Source organism: Pogona vitticeps, chromosome 6, assembly GCF_051106095.1.
Source record: "Pogona vitticeps strain Pit_001003342236 chromosome 6, PviZW2.1, whole genome shotgun sequence".
NCBI lineage: Eukaryota > Metazoa > Chordata > Lepidosauria > Squamata > Agamidae > Pogona > Pogona vitticeps.
Genome location: NC_135788.1, coordinates 55,545,680 through 55,565,090, shown reverse-complemented (window position 1 = coordinate 55,565,090; position 19,411 = coordinate 55,545,680). Strand labels below are relative to the sequence as shown.

At 41.3% G+C, this 19,411-nt stretch overlaps 3 protein-coding genes and 2 non-coding genes across 15 annotated transcripts in view; 4 read left to right on the top strand and 1 right to left on the bottom strand.

Moving 5' to 3' along the window:
• The window catches only part of SLC25A38 (solute carrier family 25 member 38), a 213,851-nt gene that overhangs the window by 33,453 nt on the left and 160,987 nt on the right, over positions 1 to 19,411 (top strand). For 4 of the 11 annotated variants that reach the window (XM_078377400.1, XM_020814567.3, XM_073003555.2 and 1 more), the window contains exon 7: positions 427 to 1,978. The exons of 6 other annotated variants lie outside the window; for them this stretch is intronic. In XM_078377400.1, the coding sequence (XP_078233526.1) occupies positions 427 to 549 (123 nt within the window). In that variant the 3' untranslated portion in view covers positions 550 to 1,978. Of the gene's footprint in view, positions 1 to 426; positions 1,979 to 6,206; positions 6,455 to 7,129; positions 7,291 to 19,411 lie in introns of those variants that run through there. One more of the 11 variants, XR_012088391.2, reaches the window with a different exon arrangement.
• RPSA (ribosomal protein SA) lies at positions 7,162 to 11,148 on the top strand. Its single transcript, XM_020814568.3, has 6 exons — positions 7,162 to 7,296; positions 8,407 to 8,525; positions 8,780 to 9,025; positions 9,751 to 9,879; positions 10,247 to 10,415; positions 10,997 to 11,148. The coding sequence occupies exons 1-6, from the start codon at positions 7,164 to 7,166 to the stop codon at positions 11,089 to 11,091; spliced, it is 891 nt and encodes a 296-aa protein (XP_020670227.1). The 5' UTR covers positions 7,162 to 7,163; the 3' UTR covers positions 11,092 to 11,148.
• On the top strand, positions 7,718 to 7,872 carry LOC140701559 (small nucleolar RNA SNORA62/SNORA6 family). The gene has a single exon (XR_012080450.1). It is a non-coding gene; the product is annotated as a small nucleolar RNA SNORA62/SNORA6 family (small nucleolar RNA).
• Positions 9,356 to 9,514, top strand: LOC140701558 (small nucleolar RNA SNORA62/SNORA6 family). The gene has a single exon (XR_012080448.2). It is a non-coding gene; the product is annotated as a small nucleolar RNA SNORA62/SNORA6 family (small nucleolar RNA).
• Positions 12,183 to 19,411, bottom strand: part of LOC110090770 (transmembrane channel-like protein 2) — a 164,207-nt gene continuing 156,978 nt past the window's right edge. Inside the window, exons 17-20 of the mRNA XM_078377403.1 lie at positions 18,302 to 18,427; positions 17,766 to 17,844; positions 16,895 to 17,015; positions 12,183 to 12,742 (exon numbers count right to left, since the gene is read on the bottom strand). Of these exons, the coding sequence (XP_078233529.1) occupies positions 12,516 to 12,742; positions 16,895 to 17,015; positions 17,766 to 17,844; positions 18,302 to 18,427 (553 nt within the window). The 3' untranslated portion in view covers positions 12,183 to 12,515. The remainder of the gene's footprint in view (positions 12,743 to 16,894; positions 17,016 to 17,765; positions 17,845 to 18,301; positions 18,428 to 19,411) is intronic.

The following is a 19,411-nucleotide window of genomic DNA, read 5'->3' as shown; positions in this document are numbered from 1 at the left end:
GGATTCGATCTTACGACTGCTGGTCTTCTGACCCTGCAGCACAGAGGCTTCTGCAGTTTAACCTGTAGCGCCACCAAGCCCCCCCCTTTTAAAAGGGGGTAGGAGAAATAGTGACAAATGATAGCTTTGAAACACTTTGATGTTCATTCATCAGGGCTTCATATCTGAAGAAGTGGATTGTAATCCACAAAAACTAATAGTGAAATAAAATGGTTGATTTTAAAAAGTGGAATACTTTTCTTTTTCTCTCTTGTTCTGTTTTTGCATACACCAAGGGTTTTGGGCAGAGGATACATCTGTGTGGTACCTTCATGTGGAAAATTAGAATTAGTAAAACTCTATTGCACCTTAAGATGCCATCTAGTTATTCAAGGGTTTGGATTATTGTAAATACAGATGGTGCCTGCTTCTTTCTCCTTGTTACAGGATTATGGATTGGTTGGCTTTTTCCGTGGTGCTGTCCCGAGGGCCTTGCGACGCACACTGATGGCAGCAATGGCATGGACTTTATATGAACAGATGATGTCTAAAATGGGCTTGAAGTCCTGAATGGCCTGACTTGAGACCAAAGGAGACTTGGTCAGTTGGTAAGACTGGCAGTCTGGTCTGCTCCACGTGATATGTGCAGAAGCCATGCCTGACTCCTGAGGCTTGTTTTAAGAAATGGAAGTGAGTGGAGTCAAAGATTGTTTTAGTCATGATTTGAGAAGCATTCCAAGAAGACTGTGTCATATTGGTTATGAGAAGTGCCCAAATCTTGATATTTTTATGTGTCAGCTGTGCCACTGCAAAAGCATGTCTTCTTGAGAGGAACCTAATTAGGAAGATTTCGTTCAGCTGTTCTGAACATCTGCAGAGGATCTAATGAAGAGTGTGAAGGTGCAGTACTAGCAGTTGGGTCTTCTGAATCTAACACCCTCATTACGCTCCATGGAAATGCTTGATGGTTGTGTGGTGCCTCTCCAGTGTGCTCCATCTTCACTCTGTGTTCTTGCTTGTACACTCAACAAACAGTATAGAGGAGAGCTTTATAAAAGACTTCAGGAAAGACATCATTTGGGGAACTTGCCATCTGAAGTTGCTAGTGTGCTAGGTGTTAAAAATGAATGCTAGGACTGGAAGCTACATGAGGAGACTGTGATTTTCTGGTTTTTTTACAGTATGGCTGAGGAACATGTGGCCCTTCAGATGTTGTTGGACTGCACATCCCATGACCCCCTACTATTAGTTATCCTGGCAAAGTCTGATGGGAGTTGCAGTCCAGCATGATCTGAAGGGCCACTTTTTTTGCGTTATAGCTTTAGTGTGTTCAGCAATGGAGACTTTTAAGATTCATATATCCTCTGCTTCCATGTCATCCATGTCTTCATTAAACACTCCAAAGATCCTACATACAGGAACCATAGCCTTGTTTTTCCTGTTTAAAATGTAGCTGAAAAGTCATATGCTGGTACAAACTTTGCTTTGGACAATATGTCATTTATTTAAATTAGGGTTGGGGACTGTGTACCACCAGATACTTTTGGATATCAGTTGCCGTGACCCTGAGCCAGCATGGACAATAGTGAGGAATGATGAGAGTAATTTCTTGATATCTGAACAGCTCAGTTGTCATCTAGCTTTTAGTAATGTGAAAGCACTGCTACACAATTCAACGGTCACATACACAGTATTATACCATTTTTTTTTTCAATTTCTGCCTTCCTTTAGTTTGTTCACATATTCCAAATTGCTCTGTTGAAACAATCAGCCTCAAGGATGGAATCAATGCAGCTCTCTAGAAAGGATGATGGGACTTGGGAGTTCAGTAATAACAGGGCTTTCATGTTGTTAAAAAGCTATCTTGTTCTTTCCAAAGATCTGAGACCTTGAGACCTAATGTGAGAACTTCTTTTTGTCTGAATTATGATGGATTCCATTTTACTTCAGAGTCTTCAGTTATCTCTTTTATTATTATTAAAAGCATGGCCTTTTAAAAGTGCTGCTTTTCTTCTCTTTTGTTTAAACCTTCCTTTCCCTGTATTCTCTCCCCACCACCACTACCTTTTGATTGATGCCTCTGTAATAGAGGGAGGCAACTGCCAGAGGTTGCCAGCCTGTACACAGCTGTTCTGGGGCACTGAAGGCCACAACTGCTCCATTGACCCTCCCTGTCCCCTACTCCCATATTTTCATTTTTCTTTCTTGCTGAAAATCCTTTTAATAGTGCTAGGGAACAATTATGACATTTACTTGGCTGTTCGTGGACTTTTTTAGTTGACTTTTGGTTTTAGCCCCATGGCCTAAAAACAACTAAGGGAGCCCCAATCAGACAAAACAGTTTTCTGTGCCCCCAAGAAAATATTTTTAGAGCCACACCCTTTTTGTTTTTGTGCTTAAATTTTAGTAATTAGCCCTGCCTCCCCCAGGGACCCCAGTTGAGACCCTTGATGGCTGCATGTTTGTGGGGTGCACTTTCCTAATCCCTGTTCTGTACTTTGAAACAAAATCAATAGTTGAAACAAAATCAACAGTCATGGTTGAAATTATGTTTAGTACAACTCTAAAAACAGTAGCCATTTTCATAACTGTCCACTCATGATTTTGCCACTGCTGCCGGCTCCACGGAGGCTTCTTATTGCACTGTTCTCCGCAATGGATTAGCCACTCTCCGACCAAGCAGGTTTGTCATCCAACCTCCTGCCAGGACTGGGTAATCGATTGTGGACAACGGCACAATAGGAAGGTCCGACGAGCTCGGTCCCAAGGTGAGCATAGATGTGAAAGAAATGCTTGAAAAAGGAGCTATGGAGAAAGTTGCGCCTTTTAAAATCCCCGGGCCCCCCATCTCTTTGGCTAGCAGGTGTTTCATGTGTGTGGTCTGCTTGTCCCCTTCCTTCCTGCCAGGAGTGAAAAGGGCAAGAATCTAAGGATGTGTTGTTGCGACTGACCCGTGGGGTAATTGGCTCTGGTTGCCTGGGAGCAGTCTGGCAGGCCTTATGTCAGGGATTGCCTGGAGGCTGGGAATGTTGGCAGAAGCCCCAGGAAGTGGCAAGCAGGCCTGGAGGGCCAGAAATCAGGCAAGTGTGTCTTGTTTAGGGCTGTTGGGATCTCCTTTGACTTGTAGGGAGACCCAGGGAGCATTCCTTCTGCCTACTGTTGTACCATCCTGAACATACCTGATCGCACCTGACTCTGGGAGCTAAGAAGAGTTGGGTCTGGTTAGTATTTGGATGGGAGATCACCAGGGAATACCAGGTGATGTAGGCTTTTGCTTTCTTGCTGGCTTTTCGATGTTCAGTGGCTTTTGAGCCAACACCCCCTCCCTGAGCCTAAGAGGGCCTTTCAGGTGCACCAAGGTGCAACAAAAGATATACTGAAGGCATTGATGAACATACATTGTCGTCATTCCCCAGGGTCCCCAGAAAGGGGTCACTCCTGGGACAAAAGGTCCAAAGGGTTCTCTTTCTTGCTCCGCTCCTTTCCACAGAAGCAACCAAGAAAGCTCACAATCATCACTGATGAGAGAGAGAAAAAGGGAAATGAGTTAAAATCAGCAGAAGGGGGGAGCAAAAGAAAGTGCCCTGTGTGTCTCTCTGCTGATAAAAGGTTTGGGATGAGGACCTATGGGTCTTTCAGAGTAGCTGGCAGGATTCACTTGTGCCTTGCCCTATCTGCCTCTTGGGATCCTGTGAGGCCCAGCTGAGGATGGGGATGGCTGCCATGGATGTGTTGGGCTAAAAAGCAAAGTTGATGGGCCATGTTTGCCTCTATTTATTTATTTATTTATTTATTTATTTATTTATTTATTTATTTATTTATTTATTTATTTATTTATTTATTTATTTATTGTCATTGTAAGTATATACATAATATACCCATACAATGAAATTCACAGACACCCAGAGACCAGACACATGCACACTCTATACAGGGGGTGCGGTGGTGGTGTTGGTAGTCCCAGGTGGGGGCAGGTGGTACTAGTGATGAAGGAGTAGGCAGGTCTCTGCCTTTCTCTGGTATTAGGTTATCAGGACCTCCTTCGACTTCAAGGGAGACAATAGGAGTATAGTGCCTATGGGCATACCACCCTGCGTAATCTTATGTGATCTTGAAAGCTAAACTACATTGGGCCTGGTTAGTACTTGGATGGGCGACTGCCTGGGAATAACAGGTGTTGTATAGACTTCTGCTATCTTCCTGGCCATTTGCAACTCAGCTCTTTTAGGTTCTCTCCTTTCCACTCCCCCAGCAATTGTTGCAAGTCCAGACCCAAGAGCAAATGAAGGCATTAAAGAGCATACACATGCTCAATATGAAATTGTGTAGGAGCAGCAGGTGCCGTACATTTTTTAAATCTAGCTTTTGATGGCTAGGCTCATTTTAAGACTCTGGGCCCACTTGGAACAGCCTCTGCAGACATTATCCCAGGAACTGCCTCTTGAATCTTAAGAGAGGACAGGATCATGTCCTGATTGGTTTTCAAGGGAGATGCAGAAGGATGTGTGAACTTGAATTAAGCTGCAATACCATTTAACAAGGAATGAGGGTGTTGTATATACAGTATGTGTGTGTATACTGTATAGCTGAAAGAGTCTGCAATTCCTTCCTCCCATTTTCTATCCTAAGATACTGACTGTAGAGAGTTAATTATTTCCCTGAGTGTCCCATCCCCTTTCTTTACAGGTAAAAGCAAAATAGAAACAAAAATAAAGTCAAAAGTGTGGTGGCACCTTAAAGACTAAATTTTAGATATTTTTAATATGCGAGTTTTCATGGACAAGACTAATATAAAAGTCTTTAAGGTGCCACAAGGTTTTTGTCTTTTTTTACTTTTAATTTCTATTTTGCTTTTACCTAATTCTTGCGCAGACTAACATGGGTACCCCTTCTACCCCTCTCTTTGTTCACCTTCTGTGATAATGAGATTTGATTATTTTGAGTGTCTGTGCATTTTTTTTCATGGCTACGATTAAGATTCATATGAAGAATAAATGAAAACTAGTGAAAAAAAATTAGTACCATGTTTTCCCCAAAATAAGACAGGGTCTTACATTAATTTTTGCTTCAAAAAAAAGCATTAGGGATGATTTTCAGGGGATGTTTCTTTTTTTGTGTACAACAATTTAATTTAAAATATCCAAATAACATCTCATTACTGTTAAAAAATAGCCATGACTTGAAATGACTCCTGATGAAGGTGAAAGGAGGAAGTGCAAAGGTGGGACTACAGGTGAAAACTGGGAAGATGAAAATCATGGCTGAAGACATGTTTAATGTTGCCACTGAAGAATCCGAAATTATTATAGATACATGACCCAAAAGTCAATGGAAGTACTCAAAGTCCCGTTAGACAGACAAAATGGAAAAGTATTCACCGAGGCAAAAAATGTTAAAATGCAGCTGTCTTGCCTGGGTGATGGCATGTCCTCTCCGAAGTGAGTCTCAAGGGAGAGAGCGCCACTCCTCGGTGTTCTTACAGAATGTCAGCCAACCTATTTGTAGTGTTAATAGCGAATCAACCCCATCCGGAAATGGGAGAAAATGGATATTTTTGATAGCGCCTCCCCCCCCCCCCCCGCACTAGATGGGTACAAATGGTACCCGCTTCATAAAAAGTTTTTTAAAAAAAACAAAAAACAAAACAGGACTTGGGTGTTGTCCACGGTGCCTGCTGCCTGTTTCTGGCAGTAAAGGAAAGCTAATAAAAGTAGGCAGTCGTCTACGAAAGATGAACCTGATGCTGAAATAAAGTCATTTTAGGAGGTAGCCGTGTTAGTCCGCGCAAACGTATTAAAAGACAAAAACGTTGCAGCACATTAAAGACTATTATATTTTTAATATAAGCTTTCGTGGATCTTAAATCGGTGTAGCCTTCACGATGACCCAAGACATCACAGATAATCCGCAGTGCGGTACCGCGCAGCTCTGGTTCTCCTGCAAGTACACACCAATCTTCTCGTCTTAGGCAACAAAGAGATGGTAGACCCGGAGAAATTACCAAACCATCTACGATTCCCAATCGGGCGCGGAGCAAGCCGTACACAGATACAATAACCCGTACACAGAGTAGGGAAAAACCTCCAGAGGAATAACTTTGCTAGTCTGCGGTTACAGCAAGAGTCTTGTGGAGCTTTAAAGACTAACCAAAACATTCCTGCGTCACTTTTGTTGTCTTTCCGCTGGCAAGCAAATCACTTTTCTGGTTAACTGCTCCCGTTTCCTAGACCGACCCTCTACGTCTGGCTCACGCTGGCTTCCGCCCGCAAATGGCGGCACCGAAACGACCCCCGGAAATGATGGCCTTCCCCGCCCTGGATGGGCGGAGATCAAGAACGTGTCGCCCCGACGTCACTACCTTTCTGGGGAAGCAGGATTTGATTGGAGGAAGTAAAAGGTATATATAGACGTCATCGAAAATTGCGGCCCTCTTTCTCTCCTACTCTAGAGAGGCTTCCACGCGGCTTTGTCCTGTGTGAGTCCTCCGGTGGCTGTGTTGGGGGGCAGAGTAGCTGGGCAAATAAAGGGGCTGGAAAGGGAAATGCAAAGGGAGGTTTTTTGGGAGAAGAAAGCCGTGTTACATCGTGCTTCGCAAGTCCGAAATGCGGAAGCTCCGGGGCGGAAAGTGGGAGGCCAGGCCAGGCCGGCCTGCCGAGGCCTTCCGCTTTTTCTGCAATACGGAACGATTAGTGTTCATTTCTCATCGTTTCGCAAGTTTTCGTTGAGGGCAAAGTAGAAAGACCGAACCACGTAAATTAAAAGTGGGCGTCATAAAGACTTGAGGCAATGCCACTGTCGGGTGCTTGCAAGATGAGTGTGTTAGTAAAATGCGAGGGTTGCTTGCTGATCACTTAGTAGTTTAAGCAGTCCTACGTTGATGGGCTGAAGTGGGTATATTTACGTTATTCTGGGTTTGGCTGTATTCTTGCTCCTGCATACGATGCAACATCTAGACTCAAAGGCAGCAGACAACGTTCTTTTGGTAGAAGTGAGTTTGAAAACACCGAAAGAGAATTTGAATCTTAAGTATTCTTTACAGTTACATAGGTAAGGTAGTAAAATGAGTGTTTGCATCTTATAGCAGGGCAGCAGAATGGCAATAGCGATCTTTTAAAGGCCACAATTAACTTAGCAGCTCCTTTGGTTTTAGGTTTCCTGTCGTTGCTTTAAAAGGAAACTTCACAATGTCCGGAGGCCTGGATGTCCTGCAGATGAAGGAGGAAGATGTCCTCAAATTCCTTGCTGCAGGAACCCACTTGGGAGGCACCAATCTAGATTTTCAGATGGAACAGTACATTTATAAAAGAAAAAGTGATGGTAAGATAGTAGTGTGCCACTTGGAACTGTGGGAAATTTACTTTTGTTATTATTAATGCTCCCATAATCTGTAAGTGTGTGAACACAGTAAGAGTTTATTGCTTCACTATAGAAGTCCCATTTTGATCAATTTAGTGGGTTTTTTTATTTCCTTTAGTCTTGCTCCCTATCTGTATGGCAGAAATACATATATAATTATTCCACAAAAAATCAGTGGGTTTTAATTACAGTTAAATTTAGCTTGACCTAAGATCATGTGGAGAGCCCTGGGGCTGAGCTGTTAGCTAGGATTTCCCCCCCCCCCATTTGCATAACAACTTTTTAGGTTCATAGGTTTCCCACAATATTTTTGTTATTGATGTTGGATAGAAGCACTAGATGGCTTAAGTGTGGATGAATAGTAGGCATGCTACATATTTTAGCTGCACACCGTTAAAGCTCAGAGTGAGACCAGCGTCTTGTCAATGAACTGTTGAGTGTCGGAGGTGTGCTACAATAAATGCTGGCAGGATTTTCGCTAACACCAATAGAGTTCTGCTCTGTGACTGGAGTTTGATAGTAGTCACTGCCACATGCTGAACATCATAAGATGAAGATGCATAACTAGTGACTGAATGCTTGGTGAACATGAAGTTTGGCTGTATGTAGTGCTTGGCTTTTTGGTCATGTAAAAATAGAGCTCATCCGGGCAGAATACTGGCTTACCAGAGCAATCCCAAAACGTACTCCAGTGAATTTGGAAGATCCAGTGGAGCATGCTTTTTGAAGCCAGATTGGGTTGCAGCTGAGAGCCGCTGAATTCCCAGATCCCAATAGTTCTCAACTGCTGTTTTCTGCACTATCTGGATGACTGCAGGAGAAAAACTGAAGAAACAAGAAGGGTCCTCCTTGCACTTTTTGTGAGTCCATTTTTCAGGTACCAGCAGAAATGGTGAGAGATGCAAGAGGATTTGGGTATGTTCTTTATCTTTTAGAGAAATTTGTGTTCTAGTATTGTACTTCCCCTTCCCTCATGCAATTTTAGCAAGGCAAAAAGTCAAGTGTAAAAAGGAGAAGCATATGTTTATGCTATTAGTAATTTTAAAATGGAATTCTTCATGTTTTATGTAGGCATTTACATCATCAATCTGAAGAGAACATGGGAAAAACTGCTCTTGGCAGCCCGTGCCATTGTTGCCATTGAGAATCCAGCTGATGTCAGCGTAATCTCTTCCAGGAATACTGGGCAGGTATGGCATGGGTGTTGGAAAATGAAAATGGTGTCCTGATTCCACAGTTGGTTAAAAGAATATCCAATATTGAGTGTTTTGTTAGGTATTATAGTATATCTGCAGTTTTGCAAACTGAATGTCCAGGAAAAAAGGAAAAGATAATCTGCTTGGTTTCCCAAAATGACGGTCTCATGAAGGAAATTGCTGCAGAATTGCTTTTCATTAAAAATGATTTGATACTTTCAGCTTAGTTTCTTACCTCTACACTGCAGCGTGCTGTTTTGAAATTTGCTGCTGCTACTGGTGCTACACCAATTGCTGGCCGTTTCACTCCTGGCACCTTCACCAATCAGATCCAGGCTGCCTTCCGTGAACCCCGCCTTTTGGTGGTCACTGACCCAAGAGCTGATCATCAGCCACTGACTGAGGCTTCTTATGTGAACATCCCAACCATTGCCTTGTGCAACACTGATTCTCCTCTGCGCTATGTGGATATTGCAATTCCATGCAACAACAAGGTAATGTATTATCTGACATATTGATCCATGGTTTTCTACTAAATATGTTAAAGGCATAAGATCTTGTTTTACCGTGTTTTCACAAAGATAAGAAAGGGTCTTAAATTAATTTTTGGTCCAAAAACGCATTAGGGCTTATTTTCAGGGCATGTTTTATTTTACAGTCATGTCATCATCTTCTGGTTGCTGCACAATGATGGAGAGTGAGGTTTCACTTAACTGGGGCGTAATTTTGGGGTAGGGTTTATATTATGAGCATCTTGAAAAATCATATTAGGGCTTATTTTCAGGGAAACGGGTAGTAGTTTGTTTGATTGGAAGAATGGTTCATATGCACACTGTTAGAGCTCAGAGCTGAGGTCAGTTATTGGCTGATGAACTCCTGAGTGTAGGAAGTGTGCTATATCAGTCTTGACAAGATTTTTCGCTAACGCCATAAGGATTTTGTGGTCCAATGAATGGGGTTTGATAGTGATTCTTGCCACATTTTCATGAGAAATAGCATAGGTCCTGAGGAAGATAATGTGTGGAATTACCTGATTTTATTGCATTTTGGTTCCACAAATTCTCTGAACAGTACCCGTCTTATATCAAAAAGTCGTGGTTGTTCTAATAGGCAATGAAACTGGAAAGTGGACTGAAAAGTTTACTCATGAATATAATCATGTTATCAGGTGAATGTCATAAAAATAAAATGACAAGTGAATATTTAATGTCTCTTCCAGGGAGCTCATTCTGTTGGCCTGATGTGGTGGATGTTGGCTCGTGAGGTTCTCCGTATGCGTGGCACTATTTCCCGTGAGCATCCATGGGAGGTCATGCCTGATCTCTACTTCTACCGGGATCCTGAAGAGGTAAAAGCCTAGTATGGTTTTATTGCGTGGTGGGAAGTTGAAAGAAAAGAATAATTTTATGTGTTTTAATAGTTATGTACTTTATCTTGGTGGAGTCTTTTATAATGGCCTAATATTTATTTTGAAATGGGTTTTACATGGTGGGACTTTAATTACACATGGTGGTAGCTCAGAAACTGATGAGTAAAAGAATTAGTTCGAAAATGGAGTTTGCATGGACATGGATACACTGAGTTTCAAAATCATTTTATGGCGTTTTACTTGGACACCTCCAGAAGCACTCTGGTTTCTGAAAGAAATCCAGTGTAGTTCAGCCATCTAACAAAAGCAGTAGTTACAGTTTTAACTTCTGGTGTTTTTCTTTCAGATTGAAAAGGAGGAGCAGGCTGCAGCTGAGAAGGCAGTTACAAAGGAAGAATTCCAGGGTGAATGGACTGCCCCTGCACCCGAATTCACTGCACCTCCACAGCCTGAGGTGGCTGATTGGTCTGAAGGAGTACAGGTGCCCTCTGTTCCAATACAACCATTCCCAGCTGGTAAGTGTCTTAAGGAATAGGATGGAGAAGAAAAACTTTTGGATTGATTATGAAATATCCAACATAATTTAGGCAGGAACCTTTTTTTGACCCAGTGGCTGTTTTGTTGTGAGGAAATGGGGGCACATCCTATTATAAGCAAGAACCAAAGGTGGGCAGAACCAGTACCCAATGTAATTGGTGCTAGGGCCATTCTTCTCTTTGTCATTGTCCTTCATCTTGTCCCTTGAGGGACATGGAAGGAGCTTCCCCAGAGAATATGAGGATTGTGAGCTCTTCCTTGTGTTTCTTAGGCAGCGGCCACATCCTGCTGTCTGATTCTTCTCCTGAAGCACCACTGGATTGCTTTTGTCATTAATGAAGAAGACAGCCCTATCCCATACACATTAACATTTAGTATTCATTGAGTTTCCTCCCATCTCTGGTACCCTGTTTGTCCTTCCACAACATTCCCTGATCTGCATTACACTTATGTTTGAAAAAACTATATTCCTGACAGTGAGTAGGTTGTTAAATAGGACACTTGGAGATGTTTCCTTGTATTTGCAATTCCTGATGGTGATTCTGTGTTGGTTTTTCAGAGGATTGGAGTGCGCAGCCTGCCACTGAAGACTGGTCTGCAGCTCCCACTGCTCAGGCAACTGAGTGGGTAGGAACTACCACGGAGTGGTCCTAATGCAGTAACAAGAATTCAGGAGTACAGTCAGAAATGAAAATAAAGATCTTTCTTACAGACTAAGCTTGGTTTATTTTATAGTTTTAGCTACTGCTACTGCTACTTGTGGAATTCACTTCACCTAGTGTTTAACTTGCCATTGTGCTGTATGTTTGTTTCGGCTTGAGGGTTTATTTCTGGCAAGGTCATAAGTACATAATGCACCTGACCCAGGAGGATTAATATGCAAATCCTTTTAAAAAATGATAAATAGAATGAATTCATTATAATGAAACATAGTTTATAACTATCAAAACCTAATTTTGTATAAATTTATATTTTTAACTTCGTATCAACATTACTTGACATGAGTTATATAACATGACTTTGCAGAATATGGATGTGGGTTTTTTCATGCAACAATAAATCCCCAAAGGTAGCTGAGTCAGTCACTTAGAAGAAAACAGCATCCCAACTCCACATGGCAGGGAAATAACATAATAGAACGATCTAACATTCCACAAGAGTATACAAGAATTTGATTACTAGAGCCTTTTCATTATGCTCTTATTGCTTGGCTTGATACAGAGTTCTAGGGAATTTGAATGTACGCTTATGAAAAATTAGTTGGTCTTGTGTAATAAGAACATTTCTCACCTGTCGCTAATAAAGTACATTACGTTGCATTTAATGAGACATGAAATGTAGCTAGCTTTCCAGTTGGGGTTTTCTATAGTTCAGTATCCCCACATTCAAGTACAAGATAACAATCTCCACCTAAAATTAGGTCAGCATTGCCCCATCTTTCACAATTGTCATGTTAGTGCTTGGTGCTATTATCAAGGCTCTTCCAATTTACAACAACCTTAATGGGTTTTAAGGTAAAAAGATGTTCAAGGAGTGGTTTCCCACTGCCACCCCACAATGGTTTTCCATAGCCAAGTAGGGATTTGAACCCAAGTCTCCTGAGTCTTGCTCTGACACTGACCACTACATCAGCTGTCGATACTGTGTGTCCTTGAACACACCTTTCTTCATTCCCCACTCAGTGTTCCTGAAGACTTGAGTATTATGCATGCTCCAACTAGGACATTAAAGAGATGATGCAAAGGTGAATAAAACATCATTTCTTGTAAGTCCAAATGTCATGTGAAGAACACAGTAGGTGCAACACGTGTAAAGGTAAGTTATTTAGCTTCATTACTTAGTAACAAATGCGGTTTTCTCCCCTCCACAGTCTTCCTGACCTGTAGAATTTTCTAGGGTCTGAGGGACTGTCAGGAAAGGGGCAAGAAAGTCCAGGTCTGCCTAAGTAGTTGCATGTGACTAAATCTGGGTTCAGCATGTAAAATGTGAATGTTGTACAGTTGAAAGTTGGAGGGTCCCTGCTGGCAGAGTCACAGTTGTACAGAAAAAAATGCTACTATCCAACACCTATGAAATTATTAGTGCATCTTCCCCTTTCCAATTCCAGGGTGAGGCCCCCTTGGATAAGACCCTTGTCTTGGTAGATGAGAGACAGGTTCCCCTGTTCTTGGAGTAGGTGGGCGAGTCACTATTAGATAAGGTGGAGTATCTGGTATGACTCCTCTTGCAGGGGTGTAAGAATTACTGTTTCTGCTTGCTCCTGCAGCTCCACTGGTTTTGTTGCTGATAGATTCAAGGTTGTTACCTTGTAAAGGAAAGAAAATGAATTTTATTTTGCTGACTATATATCCTGCAAAATCCTATTAGCTGTTCAATTTAAGTACAGCAAATCCATAGTCGGACACCTAAAATTGTTTGAGAACAGGCCCAGGGAACCATTAATTTTCCAGATGTTGGTGTTTGATAGAAATCGGAGGCCAAGAACATCTGAAGGACCATCTGTTCCCCAGGTGTGTTCTGGAAGTCTAAGGAAATTGGTTAAACCACAATGTGAATAATCATAATAGTTCAGCATCAGTTATTCTTGATTTCCTTTTACCAGCTAATACCATAATAGTTCAACAATACTTACACTTTTGTACATGCCTGGAGTCTTCACAAGTATCTCTAGGATGCAGCTGCTTTGTGTATTTTGGGGACAAAGGCAGGCGGGACAGGTAGGTAGGTGAGCAGATTGACTGATTGTGAAGTAAAAATGCAGGAGTGGGAAACCTCAGTCTATCTGGCCCATGTTGCAATGCCTTCTCCACGATTTGTTTGTTGGTTTGAGAGCTTTTGTAGACATTTTCCCCATCCTAGAAGCTCCAGATATCTCCCCTGTGACTTAGTTACTGGAAATAAGACTTGAAAATCAAGTATGCCAATGTTTTGTCTCTCAAAACTTAACTGAAATGTAATTACACCTTTGGGCAGATAAAGGTTCTTCATCTCTGGCATGGTCTATTGCAGTGGTTCTAAACGTGGGCAATAACGCCCCCCAGAGGGCGATTTCATTTTTCAGAGGGGCGGCAGAACGAAAAGGGGCGGCGTGGGAGCGAAGGAACAGAACGAAAAGGGGCGGTGTGGCAGCAGAAGGAACAGGGGCGGTAGGGGGGTGCTGGAGCCAGCCAAACCTGTGCTGGCAGTGGATCCAGCTCTTTCTGCCTGCCACGTCTCACCTTTCTCCCTTAGGGGAGCACCGAGTGTGGATTGGGTGGAAGGAAAGGGTCTCGGGTTCCCATCCTTGCCTGGTGAAGCGCTGCCTCACACCTGGGTGGGGAGGGAGAGACAAACCCCATTTGTCCGTCCTACCTTCCTGCCGACCTTCCTGCCCGTTGCAAGGGAAGCGCAGAGAGAAATGGGTTGGTTTGGGTGGCGTGGGAGGATTTCTAGGGATGGGGCTGGCTTGGGTCATCCTGGGTGGGTGGAAATTTGCCAGTTTTCCGGCATTTCTTGTCCTGTTGTGGCTGGCTGGCTGTCAGGGGGAAGAAAGTTCAGCTGGCCGACTTTAAATGGCTTTGAGGGACGTCGAACTTGAGGTCTTCTGGTGTGATGTGCCTCTATGTGTAAATCCTCTGGGAGAGAAAGCTCTCAAATTGAACTGAGAACATTGAGGGCAAAATCCCCGGGGCTGTCATAGAGAGACTTAAGCAAATGCACTGCGGAAAGTCAGCTGCTCCTCCTCCCTGAACCCTGAGGATCCGTTTAGTGAAGGCAAAAAGGGCAGCATGTCATCATAAGCATCCTTCAGTCTTGAGAGACTATGGTAATGTGCTCTGTGTGGAGGACTTGGAACAGCATCTAGTGTTTTGACGCTGTACGCAAAGCTGGAGTGTCCTCTCCGGGGCACGAAGCCTGGGTAAAATAATATGGAGGATAGGCTGTTACCCAACCAGCAAACCCCCACTCTCCACGTCACTGAAATAGTCCAATGGAAAGGCAAGAGCCAATACAACTGGTTCCAACGACGTCGCAGGAGTTGACAGAATGACACAAACTGCCCCCGGCACTCCGGCTCCGGATTTTGCCTCGAGGTTGACTCCTGAAGCCTTTTCCATCAGTGATCAGTGGCTTGAGCATAACAGTTTGCTTCAAGAAGGGGGTGGCGGGGGCTCTCCACAAGTTTTGGACTACAACTCCCACAATCCCCTGCCCTTGGCCCACCTTCCTGCCCATTGCAACGGAAGCGCGGAAAGAAATGGGTCGGTTTGGGGTGGTGTGACATCTCTCATTGAGCTATTCAGCAGTTCAGTTGTTTATTGTTCTGTTGGGTACTTGGAAAGTTGTTTTTAAGGTAATTTGTTGTGGATGTTGTTGTAACCCTCCTCCCCCAAAGTAATTTGTGTGAGTAAATGTTGCAAAAAGTCTTAGTTACTCATTATTTTCTGACTACTGTAAAACCCTTAGGACTGTGAAGTGAATGGCATAAAACTTGAAAATTCTTCTCAAAATCTTCTGAAAAGATAATGTGAAAATGTTACATTAAATAAGTTTCGTGTGTAGAAGGTTGCTTTGGTCAACAGACTTTTGCATTATTCTAACAATGCTCTTTGAATTAAAAGAAAAACAATTTTAAACTGCTACAAGGCAATATACAACCCTAATTTGCTTCTCTATTTCCTTAATACAAAGTCTACTATCTACAGAATTTCTCTCTAACTTTGCTCTGCCTTTTCAAAAAAATTATTTTGAGACCCAAGTGGGTTACTATGTTGAATTTAGGGTTCAGACAGCAGCAAAATCAATATTCCTTTCCTTTCAAACAAATATTCTATTCTAAGATTCTCTGATTCTTAAGATTCTGTTAGGACTTGTAGTTGAAGTGACAAAACCAATTGCTAGCATATTATTGCCAGCAATGGCAATAATATGCCAGCTGACATATTATGGTCAGTATGAAGACTGTCTTTTGGTGAAACTAGAATGGGCCATTAATACATAGTCCTGGCTATGTTTTCAGGCCTTCAGATCCTGCTTGCAGATATCCTTGTATTGCAGCTGGGGTCTCCCTCTGGGGCGATTTCGCTGCACTAATTCTCCATACAGGAGATCTTTTGGAATCCAATATCAAAGGGATCTGATGTTGAGCCATCAAAAACTACAGTGCCCTTCATTCCCTCATGAGAGGACCTGATGATGCTAAGGAGTTGAGGTGGACATCCAATATTGGGAAGTATTTTAAAAAGGCCCTTCCTGCTAACCAAATCAAAGGCCTTTGTGAGATCTATGAAGGCCACAAAGAGTGGCTCTTGTTCCCTACATTTCTCCTGGAACTGTCTGAGGGAGAATACCATGTCACTGATGGATCTATTAGCTCAAAATCCACACTGTGATTCTGGAAAGACTCTGTCTGCAAGGACTTGGAGTCTCTTCAGCACAACACAGGCAAGCAATGCTGAGAAGAGAGATGCCAGGGTAGTTATTGCAGTCACTACTCTCTCCTTTGTTCTTATACAGTGTGACGATGTTTGCTTCGTTTTTGAATTCTTGTTGTGCTCTTTAAAACATTTTGTGTGTCTCTTTGTATTGTACTTTTTTAACGTGCACTCTAGTTCGATATTATATTTTGGTTTCTTGGTTTTATGGTTTCAAATTTTTTGTGTGCTCTTCGTGTAAACTTTCTCTCTCTGTGTGTTTATATATATAGTCTCTCTGATTTTTGTTGCTTTCCTTCTGTAAAAAAATTCTTTGTGTCTTTTAAACCCTTTTTACAGTGTGCATGAATATATATTTTACTTGAATCTTAATTTAATTTCAGAGTTTACATCTTGAAATTTTTAGTTCCTGCACTGCGGTTCGTTTTTATGCCCATTTTATATTTCTTTTTGCATCTTAAAATTCACTTGTAACTAAATCATTAAATGTTACTGTTTTTTGGGGGGGCATTTCATTTTCTTGCAATTGAATTTTATTTTCAGGGGTCATTGGATTTAAGTGTAATGAATGAATGAATGAATGAATGAATGAATGAATAAATAAATGAATAAATAAATAAATAAATAAATAAATAAATAAATAAATAAATAAGATATCGCCGTGGGGAGGGGGGCAATGATAACTTCCTCAATGGTTCAAGGGGGCGTTTCTTTCAAAAAGGTTAAGAACCATTGATCTATTGCATTCATACTGTTGGCTTTCACTCCCCACATGATAGTCCTGTGATATGAGGAGAAAGACAGGTTCTTTCTCTCACTACAACACTGAAAAGTGATAACAGTATTTTGTTCCCCTGCCTTTCTTTTTTCCCTCTCTTTTGCCAATATTTTGAGACAGATTAACACAGCTACTTATCAGGAAATTATATCACTAGGGTTGCTGTTGGAAGAAGGGTAAAATGAGTTTAATTAGTAGTAAGAGATTAATTAGTAACTACTGTAGCCTCATACAGCTTACTGAAGTATGAATGGGCAGTTCTTACCTTCCCCTGGTTTGGGCTTTTCCATGGACTTTGCACATGGGACAAGCAAATCTTCTAGATCCTGCATTGCAGGGTTGGTGGATGCTTTGTTATTCTTCTTGTTTTTCTCATCTTCACGTTGCTATGCAGAAAAAATGTATTGGGCATGAGAAAAAAAGATTAAAATAATTTGAAAAGTCAACAGGTTCTAATTTAGGTAGAACTAAGACTGAAGATGAGACCAGTGCCTTTATTATAATCAGGATATTTTAAAAATTGGTATTTGGGCACTATTTGAACTTCTGTTTGACCATGTGAAAGCTTCACTGCCACATCTATCAGTCTGAGGTTATGCTTCCCTACTACTATTTAGAAAAGATGTAGAAAAGAACAGACAGATAGGCCCCTGCCATTTTGGAGGTATTAGGCAGGAATATTGGAGAAGCATCTTTGAAAGCTCTAGGGCTGGCTGCCATATTTCACTTATTTGATATAGCTGGCCTTTTGGCATTTGCCATTTGACTTGCTTACTGCCAGCTCTTTTGGTTCATACTATTTTCAGGTATGAGCTGAGCTGGATATTGAAACCAAAACTGTTTTTGATTCAGCATATTTGGCATTCATTGTAATTTACCATTTAAATATTTAGGTAGGCATGAAGTATATATACTTTTACAAAAATGCAATGTGCTGCTATACTTTCAAAAATAATATAAACCTAATAATATTGCAAATAATTGTAAGTTGCCTAGAACTCATGTGAGAGCCTACCAACCAGAAGCTTCAACAACAAGAAAAAAATTATATGTAATACAAATAGCCTATGACTGACCTCACCCCCCCAATATGACATAATTTAGCAAAGTAATTTGATGAAATGCAAACATCGTACCATTAGCATTTTCCTCTTCAGCTCTGCATTGGCATGTTGGTATGCTGCAGCCACAGCATTCAGATAATATATGGCAAGCCTACAAAATTAAATGTCGAAAGTTTTTCTTTGTGATGGGTAATGAGGACTCAATGTATATAATCAGAGGCATGTATCATTTAGTGTTGTGGAGACCATCTTAAAACCAACTCTGAAATTCAAGACACTTTCATTCTCTTAATCCTACTTCCATTAATTCAGTCTTTATTAAACACACTTTTGTGGAATGGAGTCTAAACTCCGTATTTCCAATCTGGTCCTCTTGCTGACCACAGCGAAATAACAATTTGTTTTGGAGATATAAAGGAGAGATGTCTCAGGAAAGAAAGTGATAATCCATTTATGAAGATACAGTTTTACTTAAAAGATGGACACAGTTGTACCTTTTATATTACAGTGAAACTGATTAATTTTTAAACGTAATAATCTAAAATATCTTGCTGAAATCTCCTTAGTTTTTAGGTCATCAGCCTTCTTTTAAAGACACAGTAACTTACACCATAAGTAGAATTGCCGTCATGATCAGTCCTGGATTTGTCAAATAACCAAGGATTTTGGCTACAAGGGGTGGAAAGTCATATGTGATGGTCTCTTGGATGACATCATACATTTTCCTTTTTCCACTGGAGAGAAAGATACAGGTACATATAAATGTTGATAATTACATTATAGTAATTGGAGCCTGCTGTGGAACTTTTCATTCACCCAATCTGTAGAATTATATAGCATTCAGAGACTTCCAGCATACATAACTGAGTACCTCAAGACACAGGTTCCCCTGCTATTCTGTTATTTTTAATATGGCAGTTCGGCTCAAGAGGACACACACACACACACACACACACACACACACACACACACACACACACACACACACACACACACACACACACACACACACACCCCGCATAGGTGAAAGACCAATGTATCCAGACATCATTGTGTGGAAAAACAACAATCCGTTTTCTGTTCCTAAATGTAATATAGTAAATTACTCTTAGTTTTAAAAAAGATGATGATCACCATTTGATCAAAAAGCATGCCATTTTATATCAACATGCACCATTTTGTAACTATCAAGAGTATGATACTTCATTGTTACTATATACAGGGCTGTTTCTTTCTTTAAGGATAGCAGCTGCAAGCTTTATGTCCAGTCATCTATGGTCTATAATGCAGTTTTAAAGGGCAAGACAACTGTAGACTAACAGGGTTATTTAAAAGAATTCAGAAATATGCTTCATACATACCTTTCCCCCCTCGCAACACTGAAAGTCTTCTCTTTTGAACCATTTCTTGCATTGAGACCGTATCTGGCAGACTAATAGCAGTATGGGCTTAGTCTGTGCCAAATTTGGAGAAATTTGGACTAGTACTTTTGAAGTTCAAGTTTTTCATTTAAAAAAAGCCCCCATCCTGAACTTGTTTTGCCATGTAGCTAAATCTTTTTCAGGCAAGATGTTTTCCTTTTTTTAAAATTTAATGACTTGGGATAGGGTATGGGATACAGAAGGTAATGGAAAATGTAAGGGGGGATGGGGGGGAGAAACACAAAATATACTGATATCCAATCTATTCATATTGCAATATCAAAATTCAAACTTTCT